This window comes from Pinus tabuliformis, chromosome 2_2 (assembly GCF_031772625.1).
Source record: "Pinus tabuliformis cultivar Carrire ecotype Pingquan chromosome 2_2, CPIR1, whole genome shotgun sequence".
Lineage (NCBI taxonomy): Eukaryota > Viridiplantae > Streptophyta > Pinopsida > Pinales > Pinaceae > Pinus > Pinus tabuliformis.
The window spans coordinates 477347266-477369209 of record NC_142300.1 but is presented as its reverse complement, the minus strand read 5'-3'; the positions used below and the strand labels follow the sequence as shown (position 1 = coordinate 477369209).

At 40.3% G+C, this 21944-nt stretch overlaps 1 protein-coding gene across 1 annotated transcript; it reads left to right on the top strand.

Annotated features, from left to right (window-relative positions):
- Positions 1-20848: 20848 nt before the first annotated feature.
- LOC149193412 (uncharacterized) lies at positions 20849-21663 on the top strand. The gene is made up of 2 exons (XM_089404839.1): positions 20849-21004; positions 21149-21663. Exons 1-2 carry the CDS (start codon positions 20850-20852, stop codon positions 21441-21443), a joined length of 450 nt encoding a protein of 149 aa, XP_089260965.1. The 5' UTR covers position 20849; the 3' UTR covers positions 21444-21663.
- The last annotated feature ends 281 nt before the right edge of the window (positions 21664-21944 follow it).

Here is a 21944-nt window from a genome sequence, read left to right as displayed (position 1 = left end):
GGTCTTCTAAGATTATTAATCATGATCAATTTTCTTTTATTGTGGATGAGATCCTATTCTAGGTATGCTCCTTCTACATGAATATTTTGAGCTATGTCCATCATGCTCCTATATTCTAGAAGATATTTCTAACCATGCATTTTGTTCTCATTTATAAATTTTATTTCTACATGAGTATATAGAACTCTATGTACTTCATGTTTCTAGATTCTAGAAGATATTTCTAGCCATGCAATTTTATGCTCCTATACTACTCAAAATTTTAAAGAAGACCTTAAGTAAAGAAGTAGACTTAGTCATAGTAGAGATCTAGAGGATCTTCCTTCTTTTGCTTCTTGTCTTCTTCTTTTTTTCCTTGAGTCATATGAGCTTCTTCCCTTTTTCTTTCTTTGTTGTTGTCCTTCTTAATTTAGGACAATTCGTTTTGTAGTGTCCATATTCTTGGCATCCAAAACATTGGATTTTTGACATGTCTTTGTTGTTTGTTCTTCGTGGACCCAATTTGCCAAATTTTCCCTTTCTCTTGGCCATGGTAGCAAATGCTTGCTCCTTTGATCCCACATCTTCCTTAGCTTTGAGTATGGATTCCTTTGTCTTGCATAGGGACCACATTTCACTTAGTGTAGTAGCTTCCTTCTTGTCGTATATGCTTGATGTGAAGTTACCCCAGTCCTCAGGAAGAGCATTGAGTACTACGGTTGTCATTTCTTTGTCGGACATGAATTCCCCTAGCTCTTGAAGTTGATCCCTCATTTCAGATATTTTCATGAAGTAGGGAGCTATTCCTTCCTGTGTTATCTTCATCTTGTACAATTCATTCCTTAGAGATATTACTTCTCTAGCTATGGATACCGAGAATAACTCTACTAGCTTATCATAAATTTCTTCGATGTCTCAAATTTGGAGACATACTGAATGAGAGAGTCCTTGATAGATTCTATTAGAATCCTTTGAGCTCTTGTCTCATCCTTATTATACTTGGCTAAGGCTTGAGGTGTCTTCTTTGACTCTTATACATAAATATACATAATGTAACATACCCTTAAGGTCTTTGACATAATTATTTTGACTCTTTGACTCACCTATAGCACTTTAACATGTGCTAGACCTACTTCAATGAGCAAGAAACTCATTGACATATATTATAAAAATAATATTTCTTTTCTTGAATAAATACAAATATCAAAAGTACATTTGTGAAGACCGAACCTAGTTACATTTCCTTCAACATGGGAGCCCTCGGCTCTGTATGCTAATTCGGTAGAGTTATAGCATTGATTTTGGTTCGAGTTACTATGGTTTTATTGTTATGTTTGTGGTTCGAGGGGTTTGGCTAAGGGATTTGTGTTAGTCCTCTCCCTTGACAGTCTGAACTCATTATTTAGGTTCTAATGTTGCAAGTTTTGTGTTAATCTCAATGGGGATTGAGGGAAACCTCAGTTCTATAGTCATGGCCCTATGCATAGATGAATTCGAACTTGGCCATTTTTATTTTTTTAGTCAGGAATTCCAAAGGATTATTGGCATTTGGTTGAGTCTTGGGTCTACTTTGAGTTCTGGGGTCAAACCTCACTGTTTGTGGTTGTAGGCCTGTAATTTGGGTTTGCGACACCAATAAACCTTCTTAGCGGGGTTTTCTACGTTGTCAAGATGTACGTTGGAGGGCTCCGTGTATTTTTGTTGGTGGTTTGGGAACACCCATCCTTTTGGTTCGCTAAAATTTGCTCTGGGTTTTTGGCCTAGTGGAAATCATTCTAGTTTGGCTCCGTTGACATTTCATCTAGGTATGGTGAACTTTGGTGGTGCACCTGTAATTTTTTTTCCTGTAGGGCTTGTGTTTGTATTGCCTAGTTTGCAATGCCTCATCAATGAGGGAGAGATAGTAGGGGAATTAGCAAGAGGGGACAGTGTGGCAAGCACCTTTTGGGAGACCCAAGCCATGGTAAGGTTGTTGAACCTAACCTAGTCCATACACCTAGAACTAAGGAGTTGATCCCCTCTCCAGACATTTTTGGCAGTCAGCTCAGACACATAACTTTACTCCTAGAGTAGCTTAGCAAGGACTGACATGATGAGAGAAATGCAATCATTGGCTTCATGAATGATATCCAATGAAATAAGTGGCATATGCAAGACCGATTTGCCAACACGCAGATGGGGCAGTTGTGTATATAGGAGAAACTGGACCATTTTGAAGGAAGACTAGCCCATATGGAGAAAGATGTCCATTATGACTTTAGACCACCAATATCACTAGGTTATGGATCAGAGCATCCTGCTCCGGTCAATTCCTCAAACTCATAATGATCCTTGGTTATATCCTGATCTTAAAATCTTCTGATATCATATACTTTGCGATTCTAAATAGTGAGTTTTTTTTCGCAGTTTATTATATATTTTTGTATTCACTTACTAACCAATAAATCTGATAAAAACAAGACCAACAAAATTTTGAAAAGATATAATTTTTTAATTTAATAAAAACACTTAATTCACAAATATATAATCTTATTACACATGAAGTCAAAATGCATCCTTTAACGCAATAACCTATAAAATAGAGCAATAATAATAAATAAAAATCTGAATACAAAATTAAGTAAATGGAAGGGAAATATTAAATAAAAAACATTCAAAAGGGAAATAACATTGAAAACTAAACTAGGATTTATAATTTAATGTTCGATTACTACTAAAAACCAATTTAAGATAAGTTTGAGATGTACTTTCGAAAGGTGTTGGTGCTAAGTTTCCCTTCACCCATTTTAATATTGGAGAGATATTTCAGCCTAAGCCACTTTCGAAATAAAGAATGATGCTTTCACGAGTCCATCGGAATATGTTTTTCCAGTGTGAAAATTACATACTCGAATTGGCATGATTAATAAAGTGATGGTTTGTCCGTACATGATATACGCGTTACTTTAAAGTGCATATTAACCCTAATTTAATATCTGAGATATTGTCTATATTATTTTATTTAAATAAAATAAAATATGAGGAAATATTATTTCAATTTAATATATTATTAAGAAGTCCTCACCAAGTGTTATTGTAGACTTATGGGTACAAGAACTGATTAGACGAGGCCCCTTGTTGCCTCACTCCTTTCACGCCATGACATTCCAGTGTATTAATGAGCCTTTGCCTCCGAAGGAAGGTGGCAGAGTCTTTAAGGTATATATTTGTGTTAGGCTCTATAATGTGGATTGAAGGCACAATCATGTTTTTTTGGTGTGGGGATATGATTTTTTAGTTTTAGTTTTTTTGGTGTGGAGAATATGATTTTTTCTTTTTTTTGGTTGCATTTTCATCTACTCTTTCAATATGTCGTGACCTTTGATCACTGTGAAGTTGCTTGAGTGTGGGTTTTTTTTCCTCCTCTCGCTTCTATTTGCCTCTAGTTGCTTTTTTCCGAAGGATAGGGACTTGTTCCAAATCCTTCAATGGTTCGACCCTCCATGCCTAAGCCTCAAGTGCATCTTACTACCTCCTGCAACAATGACGTAAAAGAAGAAATTCTCAACAAAACAAATATATCCAAGCTTTTCTCTCAACTTATAATTAGGTTATGAACTCAATGAATTGTAATCATTTCCTTTAGAAATGGAAATATAATCAACATATCTAAAACAATGTTCTATTTCTTTTTAATAGAATCAATAATTCAAGTTTCAAAATTAATAATGTATATTTCAAAATCAATAATATATATCATAACACACACACACACACACACACACACACTATATATATATATATATATATATATATATATATATATAGATATATATATCATATCATTAACACAATAATCATATTTTTTTAAAGAAAGAAAAAGGCTGAGATATTCATATTACTATGACGAAACCAGTACATATAAAGTCAAATGTGACTAATGCAACTCTCATCTAATGCATAGAGAGTCTCTAAAAATAGTACCTACAACTACATGTTTATATCCTCCAATAGGCATCAACACACTATCTTGATCTCCCTAAATAGATAAAACAAAAACCCTTGTATTAGAGTCCATCTCAGTACAGAAAGTTGTAAACCATCCATCAAAATACAAATAAAGGAAATATAGCTAGCCGACTAAATACTATGTTAAATAGCAAAAATGCAAAGAATAGGAAAATGATTCATCCTAGTTGTAGAGATCCCTCTTCCAATCTATCGCCATTGCAAAAAACATTGTAATGGAAAGACCCCGACATTGCAACAAGTCCCCTTTTGGATAGAGAGTCTGCAACCTCATTTATTTATTTGTATATATGTCTAAAAGAGATGCTTGTGAAAGAATTCATTGGATTCTCAATGCGGAACATCCAATTCCTCAGATTGGGAGAAAAAAGATTTTCCTTTCCATTAGACCATTCAATGATAACCCTTGCATCGCCAAGAATGATCATCTGCTCTAGATTCATTCTTCTAGAAAAATACATAAGGCCCCACAATTCTATGACTTCAGCTCGTGTATTGGAGCCCTCTCCACCATACCAGAAAAGATGAAAATGATGATCTAGGTTCAACATTAAGACTGCTCCACAACCACACCGACCTTGTTGAGTTGCACCATCGAAGTACCTTGTGGGGTAAACCAAATTTTGATTACAGTTCAGATTCCTATAAGATTTATCTTTCTTCAACTTCTGGACATATTCTCCATAAAGTGCACTTGTCTTATTTGTGATGCTACTAATGTCAAGAGGGTGATTGTCAACAATCACACCATTTCTTGCTCTCTATTTTCCCCATATAATAAACCACGGCAGGGATCTGAAATCCTTGTGTTGATGCAACCACCATTTGAAACATGATTCTATAGAAGGGAAATACCATCCAAATTGTAACTTGAAAACCTGTAACACTATGCGCCGAATTGCAACAGGAAATGGACATTGTAGAAAAAGATGAAGGGCACTTTCCTTCTTGTCCCTGCACAACATACAACAACTTAGGACACAAATCCCACGTTTACATATATTGTCCCATGTTAAAATATGGTTCTTCCAAGCCAGCCAACCAAAAAGTATAAGCTTAATCGGAATATTCTAGCTCCATATTCTCATGAAGCAACATTTTCCAAATTCGGATGAGGATCATGAGAAATGAGGGAGTATACCTCTGACACCACAATATTTCCATTCCGCATATTCCCATTCCAACAAAGCACATCTGTTACACTAAAAAATGTCACCATGACCACTTACAGTTAGTATGGCTCAAATCAACAGTCATGCTACCCTCTTAGGCAAGTCTTATGCCTCTGTTATCCATCTCAAACTCAAAGAAGAGAGAAAGTCTTGTAAAAACTATGTTTATCTCTGGGGTCGCAGGTTCTCTCTAGCCTTACCTGCAGGGACGCTGACCATGTTCACAAAATCTGCGTCCATGGACGCTCTGTATGTTAAGGGACAGGTGCGTCCCTCTGTAAAAGGCAAAATGCGCGAGTTTTATCTTGAAAAAGTTACTTGTGGTTACTTCTAGAACATTCTAGAGGTCGGTTTGATGAAATGGATGCGCCTCCAGTTGGTTCATGTATCTCTATTAAGGGGGAACTTATCCATCAATAAGGGAGCTATCCCACCCAAAGAGGGGGATGATCCCATTGATAGTGGACCTGAATAACCTCTTTACAGCACTATAAATAAAGACATTGAGCCAGAGGGAGAGGAGGTTGGAGCTATACATTTTCTTTGGGTAAATGCTGCAGGATTTAGGTCTTCCATTAGAGCCTTTGTGAGGAGAGATTGTCTTTACTTGATTCTACTTGGAAGAGGGTGAGCTTTGTCAAAGTAGAGGAAAACCCTTGATGGACCCTGGGAGGAACTTGCACAACACCAAGGCCAGGTTGTAAGAGTTTCTTTGTTTCGTTATTAATACAAACTGGTTTATTTTTCTCAATAGCTTGTGTTAATGAGTTATTTCATGTGTTCCTTGGTCTGCATGTTGAATATATGTTTTATTATATGAAATACAAGTGCTTGGTAATTGTTTGATTGTTTGTGGTTGCAGGAATTGACTTGAAGGAGGAGCTCATCCGGATCGTCAAGAACGGACTTCAACAACAGCGTTTTGGGAATAAGGTAAGCCTAAACACTTGTAGTTTTCATATTGTAAAAGGTGTATTTAGAGAAAGATCACTCCATTTTGTCTTGTTTGTCATTAGAATGTCTTAGACTTCTAGGAAGGTCAGTCGTGTCCGCACCTTGACCAATTCCGTGTGACAACATCCTCGTTGTCCCTCATAGAAATGCCTGCCATTCTGAGTTCATAAATGTACCTGTTCCACCTATCAGCAATGGAGTCCCTTAGGTCAATCGCATAAGCCGATTTCCATGATAGACATGAGCTCCTCAAATCAAAGCCCTCTATGACCTGTGATAAAAAGAAAAAACCATATGCATGCAAAACATGTAAAACTTACTTAGACAAGTAGTGTTGTTGCATACCAAGGATAGGCTCAATACCAACAAGAATCTTATTTCTGTTTCCAAAAGACCATCTCAAGTTCTTAAAATTCCATCAACTAATTTTTTGGAATCCCTTCCAAATATGTGAACCATTCTAAAATGTACCAATTCTAGACCTGTACCACTTTGTAATCAACATCCTTTTCAAGTACTTCCTCTTAATAATATCTTTCCAAATACCACCACCCGTTAAAGCCCTCTATAGAATCTTGATAAGGAGTGCCCAACCAAAATTTTTAATGTCCTTAAGAACCTAGCCTCCATACTCTTTGCCACGAGATATGTCATCTAAATTAACCAGATGGAATTTTTTTCTACGTCTAGATACACCCACAAAAAAATAGTAATAATGGATTTAATGGAATTGATGATTTTGCTAGGTGTTGGCTTATAGGGGCCTGACCCAGGTTCAGTGTTAGTTAGCCAAACAAATCCCTACACTAGTGGCCCTTTCGGCATTAGCCCGCAGAGCTCGGACTAAAGTCTCAACCGAAGCAGTATGGGGGGATGTTGGAACCAACTTTCCGCACCCTTGAGATGGTTGTGATGTCGGTTTATCCCGGCTATACCTACCTTCACGCGGGTTGCTTAGCCCTCTGTTCCACCCTTTAGTACCTTCCCAGAAGGGTACAATCAACTTCTACGCAGCCCTAACCAGGGGTTGATATAATTTTGCATTGCTGGGGCAGCAAACTACGATATCTCCCAAACTAGGCTAAGTGTCTTTCTTATCTTATTAACAGATCTTAGTTAGCTTTGCGTAAATAGATGTTCTTACTTGTGTTCACTTAACCGATACATTTACATACATTCATGCATCATATAAGCATTATAAATGAAATTCATACCCAATATAACAAATGCATAAACAGGAAATAAAGACACAATTGTAGAATACTTCTCTTTATTGATAATTCCGGACAATTACAAACTCGACCCACCCTGCGCACTCAGTTGCGGACTTCTAGGCCTCTGCGCACTCAGCTGCAGAGCCTCTACCTATGCTACGACCCAAACTTAGACTTCTGCTCTAAAGCTATGACTCAATCCTTCATGATTATTGATTCCTTTTTTCCTCAAACTACTTAGAGCTTAGCTCTATTTATACAATCCCATGGTCCGCGGACCATGGGTAGATCTTCTACAATTGACATTACATTTCCAAAATAAGGGTGGACAACCTTATGAGTCTTTAACAGCTACGCGTTCCGAGATGACAAAATGTGGAGTCTTTACATTTGGATTACAAAATTGGACCAAAATATGGGCTTTTAGCCCCAAAACTGCCCTTGGGGGATCCTGCGCCCAACAGGCCCCCAACACAAACATTGTGACTCGCCCTTGAGTCACTCTGCAAGTGTGGATATCTTAGCGCGAAGACCTCGCAGCTCCATTTGGATCACCGCAACCTCGGCAGCGCACTGAGTGGTTGCCTGCTGGACTTCTTCCACTCACTGCTCGGCGACTGCTATTGAATTACTGCCCTGAATCTTCTGCTGAGGTGCCTGCAGTTGCATGAGATTTCCTTCAATGGAGGCTATGATCGCATAAGCCTCGTCTATCCATGGTTGTAGGCACACTTTTAAGACCACTTCTTTATGCCGAGTAGCATCCACCTATTCCTTGAGCGCCTTTGCCTCCTGCATCCTTGCGAGCCTCTATGTAAGGGAAACCGTTTGTGCGGTCCCTTTGACCTCGTCATATTCTTTCTGTAGCTCGTGCGCCTTTGTCTCCAGGCGCTCTACATTTGGGTCCTCTTGCAGGGTGGTTAGGACCTCGAATGATTGTTCAAAAAGTTGCATGCAGTCTGCCACTGCACTGTCAACTACTGTTATCACTGTCGTAATCGTGGTGGTACATTGTTCCCTGACTTCTGGTGGAGTCAAAGGTTGAGCCCTCAACTGCAATTCTGTGATCTGCAGGTTCAGCTCCAACTGAACCCTCGCCATCTCTGCTCGGGCGTCGCGCACCCCTGTGGCTAACTTATGGACATGCGCCTCCACCAGTGCTTCTACATGAATGTCCAACTACGGGACCATCCGATAAGCTTATGAGTTGCTTGTTCTGTTATACTGCCTCGTTGCACTGTAGGCCCAACTGCTCGATGTTGATGCGCTGCTTGCTCATCACCTATAGAGCGCAACTCTCTTGGGCCCTAAGTTCCGCGGTGACTCCATCCTGCAAGAGGTAGAGTATCTCCCGAGGGAGCGCGACCATATTTAACCCTACCCCTTTCAAGCTGTTGACCGTGGGCCTGTTGGCCTCATTCTCTGTAGTAAGTGCCCCATCTGGTAGCACTATCGTGTTGGTCACCCTTGTGCGCAACATCTCCTCGGCAGCTGAAGTGCCAATCGCGAGGCTGGTGGACACTGTGCCAGCCTATGGAGTGCGAACCTGCAACTCCTGCAACTCTATCCGGAGAGCCCCCAATACCAACTGTTGTTGTTCTTCGAACTGTTGGAGGGCCTCCGCAGTGACATCCCTCACCGTTTCTCTGATATCATGCAAATCCCCCTCAGTGAGGGTGATTGGGTCGAAGGATGTTTTTGATGCCTTGGTTTTCTTTCGCGGTCAGGGATGCTTGAGTTGGGTGGACGTTATTTGCGGGTCCGCGCCACCTTGTTCTGTCTCTATTTCTACCTTAGTCTCGGGCGAAAGTGACTTTTGTCCTTCATGCTCTTCTCCTCCTGTTTTCTGTTGTTCTACCAACTTCACGGCGTCACGCGCTGTCTGGGCCTTAGCCTCAGCTTCCTCTTTTCTGTGCTTCTCTGCCAGCTGCACCATTCAAATCTTTGTTTCTTCCTTCTTGCGATGCACAGCGGACTTGCCCGTTTCCACCGCGGAGTTAGCTGGAATGCGCCACTCCGGTGGCCAAGACTCGAGGACTGCGAAAATTACATCACCAGTCACCAAATATGGTAGGTTATGCCATGTCTTCGTAGGGTCCTTCTGCGCCCTAATAAAGACATGGCGGAAATCTACTTTGAACTCCGCAAAGCTCTGCAAACTAGCGTATACTGTGGGTGACAACCGCGGCTTGCAATTGATCCCCATTCGGATACTCATCTCCATTAAGACCCAAAAGATCTGACTTTCTTTGATACGTTGTGCGTCCTTGGTCGCCCACAACGAAGCATACTTTGTTGCCTTTAAAAGTTCCGGTGCAACCGAAGGGAATTGGTTGTCTTCTGGCAGCTCCCATGCCACCAGTACGATCGACAGCGGGAGCCATGCATAGTGAATGTCTTGCCCTGCTCCTATGCCTCGCAACAGTTCGTAAGGAACTCATCACATAGATAATTCACCCAGTTGAACTGGACTCCTTCTGTGCATTGGGCCGCTAGTGCAATCATAGGTGCGGGCACCTCATCTGCGCGGCACTTCCGCATCACTTTTCCTGCTAAAATTTGTGTTGCGACCTTGACTACAGGGTTGTTAATGCTGGAGATGGCATATCCTTGCTTCTTCTTCTCCAACTTGAACTTCTTCTTCATCGCTTCCGCGAGGGCCAACTCGCCACCTTTTCCTTCTGATATATTGGTTGGATCCTCCCCTAAGTAAGGCAACCGTGTGATCTGATGAATCAAGTGGTCTATGATGGGAATGGGCTCCTCCAGCCACAAACACCCATCATGCACCAAGCAGAGCAGCTGCTTGATGATGAAGACGGTCACTGGGGCATGGTGGTAATGCGACACCCAGAGTAGGTTTAGCAACCTGGCTTTTTCTACACCCTTGAGCCAGGTGCGTGGCTCCAATTCAATCGTTCCAGTCGTCGCATCAATCCACCGATGCATTAGCTGCTCTGTCGCTAAATGTGGGAATTTCTCATGATCCGCGAGGTCCCAATCTTCAAACTTTAGGACAGGAACCTGCCCTAAGTGCGGCCCCTCAAAAACAATATTGTCTGGGAGTAATGGAGTTTGCAGAGAGCTCTTGCTCTCATCTATGTCCTTCGACACCTTGGCTTTACCCTTGTGCGGAGGAACATATTCTGGTAACCGAGTAATAGGGTCCACACCCTGGGTTTCAACTTCCATTTCCATGTCCTCCTCATCCACTAGGATTTCTTCAAATTCTTCCTTATCCGCCTCCAGATTAATGGCCTTCCCCTTTTCCTGCAAGGTGATCTTGGTCCTCTGTGGGTTTCTTGGTGAGACATGCACCAGGATCATAGCCTGCTTATCCTTCTTAGGTCTCGATGTTCTGGGTGATTTAGGGACCTCAACTATCACTCCAGTGCTCTCTGGGGCTTCTAGTACCGCAATTTCCTGCGCGGCTTCCTCTGATGTTGACATCATTCTAGTCAAGAGGTCCTGTGTCTCCTTCGGCAATGTTTCAAACAGTGAACTTGCTATCAAAGCCTCAAAATTCGAAAGGTCCACACACACTTGATAACGCAATAGCTAAATTTTCAAAATGCCAAGTGTTTTTTGCTGGACAACCACTTGTAATTTATAGAGCCTTTTGAATTCGAATTCGACTATTCCCCCCACATTCGGCCCATTAATGCTAGATTGGCGGCAGATTTTCAAGAATCTAGCCCATAAATATCGCCTTGAATGCCTTCCGCCTGCTCCATTTGGCCTCAAACCGATCATCAAATCGTGAATAGTGACTTTAGCGGTCACTTTCCGGCAGACCTGCGCGCTAGCACAACTGTCTTCGCATTGTTGTGGACCCTGTGACACTTTGCTACTTCGCGCAGTCTTGACATCGTACAACTCCCCAACTCGGGCAGTGTAGTTTATAGTCCCGCGCCTCCTTTCAGCTGCCTGGAGTGCTAAGAATGTGCTACTTTCATATAGTCACATGGCCAGATTGCCGATGTATGGCTTCAAGCGACTGCCATTCACCTTTCCTGGGAAGGGTTCTCCATTTAACTTAACCAACTAGACCGTGCCACCGTCAGTAATCTCCTTAATAACATACGGCCCTAACCAGTGCATCCTGAATTTTCCGGGGAATTTATCGAACTTACTATCATACAACAAAACCAAATCGTTTACCTTGAATGTGCACAGCTTGATGTGTCAATCGTGCCACACTTTTTCACGCTGCTTTTGGACCTGCTGGTGAAATCCAACCAAAAATCGCTCTTCTTCAAGCTCATCCAATTGTGCGAGCCTCTCTTCCAGGGCTCCACGATCTGTCATACTCGTGAGCGCTGCTATGCGCAGACTAGGCATGATGTATTCCATAGGCATCACCACTTCAACCCCATATACCAGCCTAAAGGGTGTTTGTCCTGTCATCTTCTTACACATCGTCTGATAAGCCCATAACACTGCAGGTATGCGCAGGTCCCAATCACTTCGCTGAGCATTGCAAACCTTGGTCAATGCGGTTTCAAGCACTTTGTTGAATGTCTCCACTGTCCCGTTAGCCTGTGGGTGATAAGGTGTGCTCTTTTGGTGATACACTTGAAATTCCTTTGTTAGTGCGCTGATCATCTCATTCAGGAAGTGCATACCTTGATCGCTCATCAAGATCTTTGGACATCCAAATCGCGTTAGTACATGCTCAAATAGAAACTTCGCGGCAGTCACGCCCGTGTAATCCTTCACCGGCTGTGCTTCTGCCCAATGAGTCAAATACTCTGTCGCAGTGATAATGTACCTCGCGCCTGTCTTTCCTTGAGGCTAAATGGGTCCTACAAAATCTATTGCCCATTTTTCGAAAGGTTGCAACGTCATTTGTGGATTCAAAGGCATTTCATCCCTCTGCGATGGCCTGCCTGTTCTTTGACATACATCACATGCCTTGCAATATGCTTTTGAATCCTGATGAAGGGTTGGCCACCACAACCCTGTGCGTAGAATCTTCTACGCGATTGCTCTCCCTGCATAATGTCCTCTTGCCCACCTGCAGATGCTGCTTCGTTCAAACTCAAGTACATACCTTCGCAGTATTTCATCATTCCCCATCTTGTATAGATGCCCAACAATGACAAAGAAGTCTGTCGTGCGCACCACTAATTCCTTCTTTTGCTGGACAGAGTATTGTTCCAGTGCAGTTCCTGTTGTTATGAAGTGTATTATATCCTCAAAATGTCCATCCGCAATGTGCATAGCAAAGAGCTGCGCCTAAGGTAATCCTTCCTCCAAATTAGTAGGTTCCTCCCCTGTTTCGATGCGTGACAGATGATCTGGTCCCGTGTTCAATTGTCTTGTCTTCACAACAACTTCCAAATCATACTCTTGGAACAATAAGAGCCATCTGTAGATTCGCCCCCCCCCCCAACACAGGCTTATTGACCAGGTACTTCAGCGTGGAGTACAGGTGTACTTGCTCAGGTTGTGGCTTTTCTCCATAGGCCTGTGTCCATTTGGCCAGATGCGCACGTGGATCATCCTGCCCATCGTACTTGTCTGTCATTCGCATCTTAGGCTTCCAAAATCATGCTCTCATCATCCTCCTATATTCGTGCCAAACATCAAAGCTTCCCTTGTGCGTACCCCACCATCTTGCGAGCGTAATGCGTAGTACCCAGTCTAAGGCCTAGATTTTAAGGCACCTCCCTTTCAAATGCATCCAAAAAGGTATCTACCTCAGTTATACCATCATAAGTAGGTAGATTTCTTACCTTAGACGACACACAATGCAGCGACTGGGTCATCATATTGCAATTCAGCGTAGTTACTTCGTGTAACCAATTCTGCCAGCGTTCTATTTCTTCGTCAGAATCCGAAGTGCAGGAACTCTCACGCTCCCATGTAATCCGTCCATCCGCGGTGGGATTCACCCAGTCTTGGTCTCGCGCTGTTATCTTATAGATGCAGTGCAGATCATCATCACTTTCATAGTCGTGGACTAGTTCTGTATAGCGCGATCCTTCAGCAGGATCCAAGAGTATTATTACATGCAGTGATTTCTTCTCAAAGATCATCTTTCGCTTCTTCATATTGATTACCTCATTCATATCAGTAGCCCAGTCAATTCCTAGGAGTGCAGGGTAGGGATTGCTATCATCAACAATCTCTATTACTTCAAAATCTGCCAGCGCGCTTGCTCCCTCAATATCCACGGTCACTCCCTGCAGCCGCCCCATGGGTATGATTTTCTGTTGATTCAAAATCCTTAGCTGAATCGGAGACCATTACAGTGCAGGTCGCCCCATTCGCTCCCAAGTCTGCTTTGGTAGTATGTTCGCATCTAATCCCAAATCCAGAATGACCTGATCCATTTCATATTCTCTGATCTACGTAGTGAGTCTCATTTCACGCCCTGTCCTTGTCTTATGCTTTCTGATCTTGTGGACTACACATGGTTCACCTGGCATGGCCCCAACACATCTATTGATAAGTTCATGTAACCCTTTCACAGCCTTACTATTGCGTAATAACTTCATATAGGTTTCCAGGAAAGTTGTGAGCATAGAGGGGTCCATCTCTGGCTCAGGCTTATCCTTACTTCCCGAAGTGGAGGCCTTAGCGAAGCTCTTCTTAGCTTCCATGAATGCTTCCCGAGCATGCTCCAAGTTAAACTCAGCCTCTTTCACTAGGGCCTTGTGAACCCATTTACTATCTTCTGGTTGTTTCCCTTTGTCATCTCCCATTGCGATTCCACTCCAGAGCACTATATTGACATTCGAATCTTCCTCACGCGTTTAAGACCTCATCATCTACAGGTTCTAAGTCAGGGGAGGCGGTAGTGCCCCTTTGTCACGTATCCTAGCTATCAGCGTAGGACAATCTTCTGTTTCATGATCAAACAACATGCAATACTTGCACGACGGGCATGTTGGATTAGTGAAATCGCGGGCATAGTGTCCTGGCCCCCCACAATTTTATTAGATCAACTGTCCTCAACCTCTACCAGGTCCTCCTCCACCTCGGCCTCGTACGTGCCCCTAAAATCCTATCCGCGCCATCCCTGCATTCTGGTCAAGGGGCCACGTTTCGGCCTAAACCCTGTAGGCAAGAGTTTTGTCCATCATCAATTCATAGCTCCTACAGGTACGCTCATCATGTCCTACCGACCTACAAAAGCTGCAGAACAACTGTTGCGGTGCTTGCACATACTTATGTAGCAAGTGACAGTTGTTCGTGGCATGTTTTCTGGCTACTTGACAGATAGTGCACCATAAAGAAGGCGTCGCGCTAGGTCATGCTTGAGCTTCCAGCCTTAAAGGCATCGATCCTCCTCCTGCAAGGTAAATTGTGAAGACCGGGCAGTGGTCTTTGTCATGACCTTGACTCTTGCATTTCAAACACCATACCTCTTCGTGGACCTCTGGCCGAATTGTCCTGTCCTGCTTCAGACTTTGCATCTCAAGGCACAAATTTTTCAATTGCGCATGGATTTGCTGGACTCCTAGATTAGGATCATGCATCAGAGTCTCGTGTAGTCTCATGGAAATTTCCAAGGCCTCTGCCTGAGTTGTTATTTTCTGCTGTGACAGCTCACTCCTTAAGTGTGGTAGTAGCAAAGCCACAAACCACTCGCAATGTTGTCCATCTGTTAAATTCATGTTGGCTTCGCGAATTGTACATTTCAGCCTCTGATCTAGTTACCAATGTGTCTCGCTTGGTAGCATCGCGATCTCTTTGAATCCCACAATCAACTGCACTTCAGATTTAGGCCTGCTAAATTCCCTATTCAGTATCGCTTGGATGTCCACTACTCTAGCATTCGAGTTATCGTTGGAGTACTTAATATACCAGGTTAATGCACGATCTTGTAGAGCACTAACCAACGTAGCCTTCTTTATGTGATCATCTGTAACACCTTGAGCTTCCCATACAACCTTACAATGAACCAGAATTGGTTCGGGTCCTCATTTCCCAAGCCTTTGAACAAAGGCAACTTCACTGTGTTTGCCATATTGAATCGCGGTGGAGGTGGAGGTGGTACGGGCGAAGTTAGAGGTGATGGCGGTGAAGACGGAGGCGGTGTGGGCGGAGGTGGTATTCGTTGAAATCCTTATCTTGTCAACTGAATAGAACTTCGCAAAGAGACCTTCGTAACCCCTTCTTCATCCCCTCGTGGAGGTGAAATCAAGGGCCTATGCTATGGGCCCTTATTTCCTCCGTTTCTGTAAAATCTTCCGCTTTGCATAGTCTCGAACATCAAGGTAGTTGCATAACTCATTTTTCGCACAACAACATTTTAATCCAAGTATTCAAAGATTTTATGTACTTACCTCGCGGTCCTTTGAAAAAGTGTCGCTCTGCCTCGCTATAGCTAACTGAGGTGTCGACCGCGAATTCAGTCACAAATCCTCCTATGATGTGATCAAGCCAATGATCGACAGCGCGGGCGACCTTATCCTCTAATGCTTCCAACCTTCGCACTAGCTCTAGGGTCCACACAATAGGATCGTCAAGTTTCCACCTTCCTTGGCTATCTGTTAGCTTCGCAATCCACTCGTATAGCTTAGTAGGAAAGGAGGTGAAAAATATTTCGTGGATATCCATATATAGGTATCGGTCCAACCATTGTTCTTTCCACAGTCGCAGGTTTCTGTTTTCTTGTGCCGTGAACTCATGGGTCCTTTTGTCCAACTAGAATTTGATTTATTTCTTAGTTGGATTCTAGTGATACGACATCACACATCTCTTATGCAGATTCTGGTCCCAGCAACAGAACCATTTGTTGGTTTGTGGGGCCTGACCTAGGTTTAGCGTTAGTTAGCCAAAGAAATCCCTACACTACTGGCCCTTTCAGCATCAGCCTGCAGAGCGCGAACTGGAGTCTCACCTGAAGCAGTATGGGGGGATGTTGAAACCAAGTTTCTGCACCCTTGAGATGGTTGTGATGTTGGTTTATCCCGACTATACCTACCTTTGTGCATGTTTCTTAGCCCTTTGTTCCACCCTTTAGTACCTTCGCAAAAGGGTACAATCAGCTTCTGCACAGCCCTAACTAGGGGCTGATATACTTTTGTGCTGCTAGGGTAGCGAACTGCGATATCTCCCAAACTAGGCTAAGTGTCTTTCTTATCTTATTAACAGATCTTAGTTAGCTTTGTGTAAATAGATGTTCTTACTTGCGTTCACTTAACCGATACATTTACATACATTCGCACATCATATAAGCATTATAAGTGAAATTCATACCCAATATAACAGATGCATAAACAGGAAATAAAGACGCAAAAATTGTAGAATACTTCTCTTTATTGATAATTCCGGACAATTACAGACTCGACCCACCCTGCGCACTCAGCTATAGGGGTCTGCGCACTCAGTTGCGGACTTCTAGGCCTCTGTGCACTCAACTGCAGGGGTCTACCCACTCAGTTGCGGACTTCTAGGCCTCTGTGCACTCAGCTACAAAGCCTCTACCTATGCTATGACCCAAACTTAGACTTCTACTCTAAAGCTATGACTCAATCCTTCATGATTATCGATTCCTTTTTTCCTCAAACTGCTTAGAGCTTAGCTCTATTTATACAATCCCATGGTTCGTGGACCATGGGTAGATCTTCTATAGCCGACATTACATTTCCAAAATAAGGGTGGACAACCCTATGACTTTTTAACATCTACGCGCTCCGCGACCACAAAATGCAGAGTCTTTACATTTGGATTACAAAATTGGACCAAAATATGGGCTTTTAGCCCCAAAACTACCCTTGGGGGATCCCACACCCAACACTAGGTAACAAAAACAGATGCATCCAGTAAACAAAAATGTGTTGAAGGACAAATTGTATGAGGTATACATGTTGCCTAGTGAAAGCCATTTATGTGTCCAATGTGAAAGATGCTTATCAAACTTGTCCGCAATCCATGACCAATCTCTGAGCTGATATTTATTTGGTTTTAGATTGAAACCCAAATAAGAGAAACCATATTCCAACAGAGAAGTATTTATCTTAAAAGGATTAGCAATATCAACCACCAATTCATTATTGTCAGAGGCCTTAATCAAAAAATATTTATGGTTAAACCAGAGGCATCCCCAAACCTTGTGATGATGAAAATTAGAAAGCTCTACCGAGGCTTGGATACCTGTCCAAATATCAACACGTCACCCACAAACACTAGGTGGGTGACAAAGGAATTCTTGATAATTTGCAAACCACGAAAGAGATCATTCTCACGCGCTTCCTTGATTTTTCTACTCAGACCATCTATCACCAAGAGGAACAATAAAGGCAATAATGAGCATCCTTGTCGAATCCCTCTATGTGCCCTGAAGAAAGCCAATGGGGATCCATTTATTAGTACTACATAATGAACAGTAGAGACACAAGCCATGATCCAATCAACAATGTTTTTGTTCAACTCGATCTTAAAAAGTACTAAATGGAGATATATCCAATCAACACATTTGTATGCTTTATGTAAATCCAATTTTAGAATCAAAGCTTCTTTCTTGTGGGACTTGATAGAGTGTGTGCACTCTTGAGCAATGGCGACCACATCATGGATTTGTGTGTTCCAGAGAAAACCAAACTGCTCATATGATATGTATATCAAAAGCTTCTCTTTGATCCTATTAGCTAGAATCTTTGAAATCAACTTATAAGTGATGTTGCACAATGAAATGGAGTGGAAATCTCTGAAGGTTTTAGGAAGAGAGGTCTTCGAAATAAAGGTAATAAAAGTAGAATTAATTGCCACAGTTATCATGTGTTGTAGTCATGATTCTTCCACCAGCATCAATAGTAAATCCATGCCCATAATGTCCAGAAAATGCAAGAGAATTTCAACAGTCCATCCATCCTAGCCAGGACATTTGTCTCTTAAGAAAGATCTCAGATCCCTTGATATTTCCTCCATACTAATAGGCTTGTACATAACTTCATTATCAACATTTATGAACATGGTGGGATATGAATCAATGAAAAATAGTTGATCATCGATGTCCATATATGATCTTTTCTTGAAAATGCCCTCAGAATATTTCACTGCTTCCATCTAAATATACTGTGTATCGAAAACCATATGCCCATATTTCGATTCAATTTTCCAAATTGCACTTATGTTATGCCACTGTGAGACGAACTATTGAAAATTGTTTATGACTTCTCTCTTGAGTACTTACATTGATATGCATGTTTATTTGAAAATAGGCCTTACACAATTTCAATTTAATTATCAGTGATTATTAGATGGATGGTCTAGATTTAAAGTCCATGGAATATGCCAATATATTTCTAATAATATTCACATATAAAGGATTAACATTGATTTCCAAGTTAGTTATGCTCTTTTAATTAATTTATCTCAAATTAATTAATAAAAAAAATCATATCAACACATGTCATATTGGGGATGTAGTATTAATAATCTATCACTAGGAGATTTTTGAGGTCTAAAATGGGTCTCCTAAGAAAAATGTACAACCAAAATAAACTTTATAAGAACCAATAGGATTCAAGATGATGATGTCAACCATGGGGATGCTTCACCATTTTTGGAGTAAAAGCACAAAGATTAAAAAATAATAAAATAATAAAACTGTTTTTTCCACTCGTATTTTTAACTTATCTCCCTAAGTTTTTACTCAAATTTCGAGCGGGAGTACTCTTTGGATGTAAAATTTAATTCCTCATCCAAAGAGTACCCATGTTGCATACTTTTGATGGACCATAGTACACGAAACATGAGAAATACATGAAAAAACGTGATTGCAATCACGTTTTTCATGTATTTCTCATTTTGTGTGTAGCCAGGTCCATCAAAAGTACACAACATGGGTACACCTTGGATGAGGAATCAAATTCTGCATCCAATGAGTGTTTCCGCTCGAAATTTGAGTAAACACATACGAAGATAAGTTGAAAATACGAGTTGAAAAAATAGTTTTTTTTTTTTTTTTTCTTGTAAAAAAATTGATGATGCAATCTAATCTTATTTTATTATGTCCACTATTATTTTATAGTTTTAGACCTCAAAAATCCCCTAATGGCATTGGCTCATGGTATTGTAACAAAAGCTGTAACAAAAACTATTTACAAATTAAAAATTTCCATGATAAAGGGGTGAATTTCCATTTAAAATGTATATATGTTTAATTCATGTATTAATTCTTTTTATAATTAACGATAATAATAATTATAAATAAAGTTATAATTTTGTTAACTTTTGTAATTTTTTTTAATATGGTCAATATGAGATGTATTATAAAGTAAGTGTTTTGATGCTTATCATAAATTGATACTTAGTGACATTTATTAGCTGTTTAATTTATATGGTTGCACTAGTATCTCATTTATATTATGTTTTTACATTAAAATACACCATATATATATATATATATAAATTTATAATAATTTTATTTTAAAATAATTTAATAAATAATATATTACTAGAATTTATTAATATCTCCTCTCGATTATTATGAATTTTGAATCTTTGCAATTTTCGAAATCCATTTAAAAACAAATTCAATCGAAATCTTCATAAAATTTTGTTTTTAATTTTTAAGTTTATAAAAAAAAAAAAAATTAAGGTTTGCATATTTATGTGGCATTGATCTTGAATTGGAGAATTGGAAAGATGTTCCACAGTAGTCATTTTAGATTGTCTACTATGGAAGATATTGTCTACTATGGAACATCTTCCAACTTGTTCAATTCAAAGTTAAAATTATTCTATACAATTTATTTATTATTTTGTAATATATTCTATTCCACTGATTAACAAAGGTTACATACGCTAGTACCTACAACTTAGCTTAAAAGTAGCTTAATAAACTAAAAAATAATAAAGATAAAAATTTCCTCACAAAAATAAAACAACTAATAAAATATTGTAGTGATGAATGCCATCACCAAAAATTAAGAAATATGATATATATATATATATATATATAATTAAATTTATTAAAATATGTTTTTAATATAATAATAAGTCATTTTAAAATGAAAATTTGGAAAGGAAAAAACTATTAAAAAAAAAAATTAAATAAAAAGGAAATTAAAAAAAAAATAGAAATAGAAATTACTAAACAGCTCATAAAATTTCAACAAATTACTTTATAAATAAATAAAAATTAAATAATAATAAAAAAAAATTCTCAATATTAAACTAATAATAACCCATCAAATCAAAATTAATTATAATACCATACCTAACCCGCGTATAATTCATTTTCTATTTTACCATGATTCATACCTACCATATCCATAAAACTTTAAATTATTCTATTTCTTGAAAAAAAATAAAGAGATAAAAAAAACAGTGTTCCAGAAAAGCGAATTTACCCTCAATCCTTCCAGACAAATCATAACGTCAATAACTTAATAACTCCACGTTAAATGATACTTGACACAGCACGTGGCAGATAAGGTGTAGATTCACCTCAGAATATCCAGTGGCCTCGAATCCAAACTGGCGGACGGTTAGACGATAAGATATTTTACGCGCGTTCGTGTAAAAGTCGGGCCCCTCCTTTCAGCGTTGGTTGGGGGCCATGAGCGCGAAGCTTCTGGAGGAGGCCGGCGGAGCGAGAGAGCCAGAAGATGTAAAGATAAGGGCGAGCCCCCCCTCCATTATTGTTAACCGACGGAAGAATTTCTATATAAACACACTCACCGGATACCTTGTGGTTCACCAAGCTCCGGGGCAGTGAGGCCTTTTCTCTATTGCCTACTAATTCCCTTTTCCGTTTTTTGTCAGGTTCTCTCTTTTTCTCAGTCCTGGGCTTCTAAATTTGCATATACTCTCTTATTATTATCATCTTCTTCGTCTCCTTGCTTTGCTTTGCTGCAGAGGAATGGCGTCTTTGACTGTTCATGGCCATGGTTTGAAGTCAGAGGCGGGAACAAGATCGCCAAAGTATATGAGCATCACTTTGTCGTCAGAAGATGCTGCGACGAGCGTTTCTTCTCCAAAATCGGAGCAGAAATCATGCCTCTGCTCTCCCACCACTCACGAGGGCTCCTTTCGTTGCCGCCTTCATAGATCGTCGTCTGGTTATTGGGGTAAGAAGCCCATCCCAACCACCAAGCCCACGCCCACGCCCGCGGATAATGGCGTGATACGTCAGTCTGTAGAAGCTCAGTGAAATATAGCGGTGCCCGCGAATAATGTCGTGATACATCAGTCTGTAGAAGCTCAGTGAAATATAGCGGATATGTTTTGTACTAGTAGCCTGATCTCTGATAGCCCAACCTCTGTAAGTCCTTTTCAGGATGTTGTTTGATCAAGGTAATCTGGCCATCAATGTAAATATTCATAAAAACTATAATAGCAAGGGTATGCAGTTAAGGATTGCGTTGTGTAAATGTTTTGGGGTTTTTGGTTAGAATTTTTTAAACAGGCTATGTTTTGAAATTTTTCAGTAAAAAAATTTAGGATTAAATCTTAATTTTTGTTATTTCAAATAAATTTTTGAATACATATATAAATTAGACACTTTAAAAATCAATAAAAATATAAATATTGTAGAGAATTTATAACTCAAATTTATAATTTAAATAAATTTTTACTCAATTCTAAAAAACAACCTTCCAAAACATAAAACAAATAAACTAAATCATTGAATCATTATACACCTACATCAACC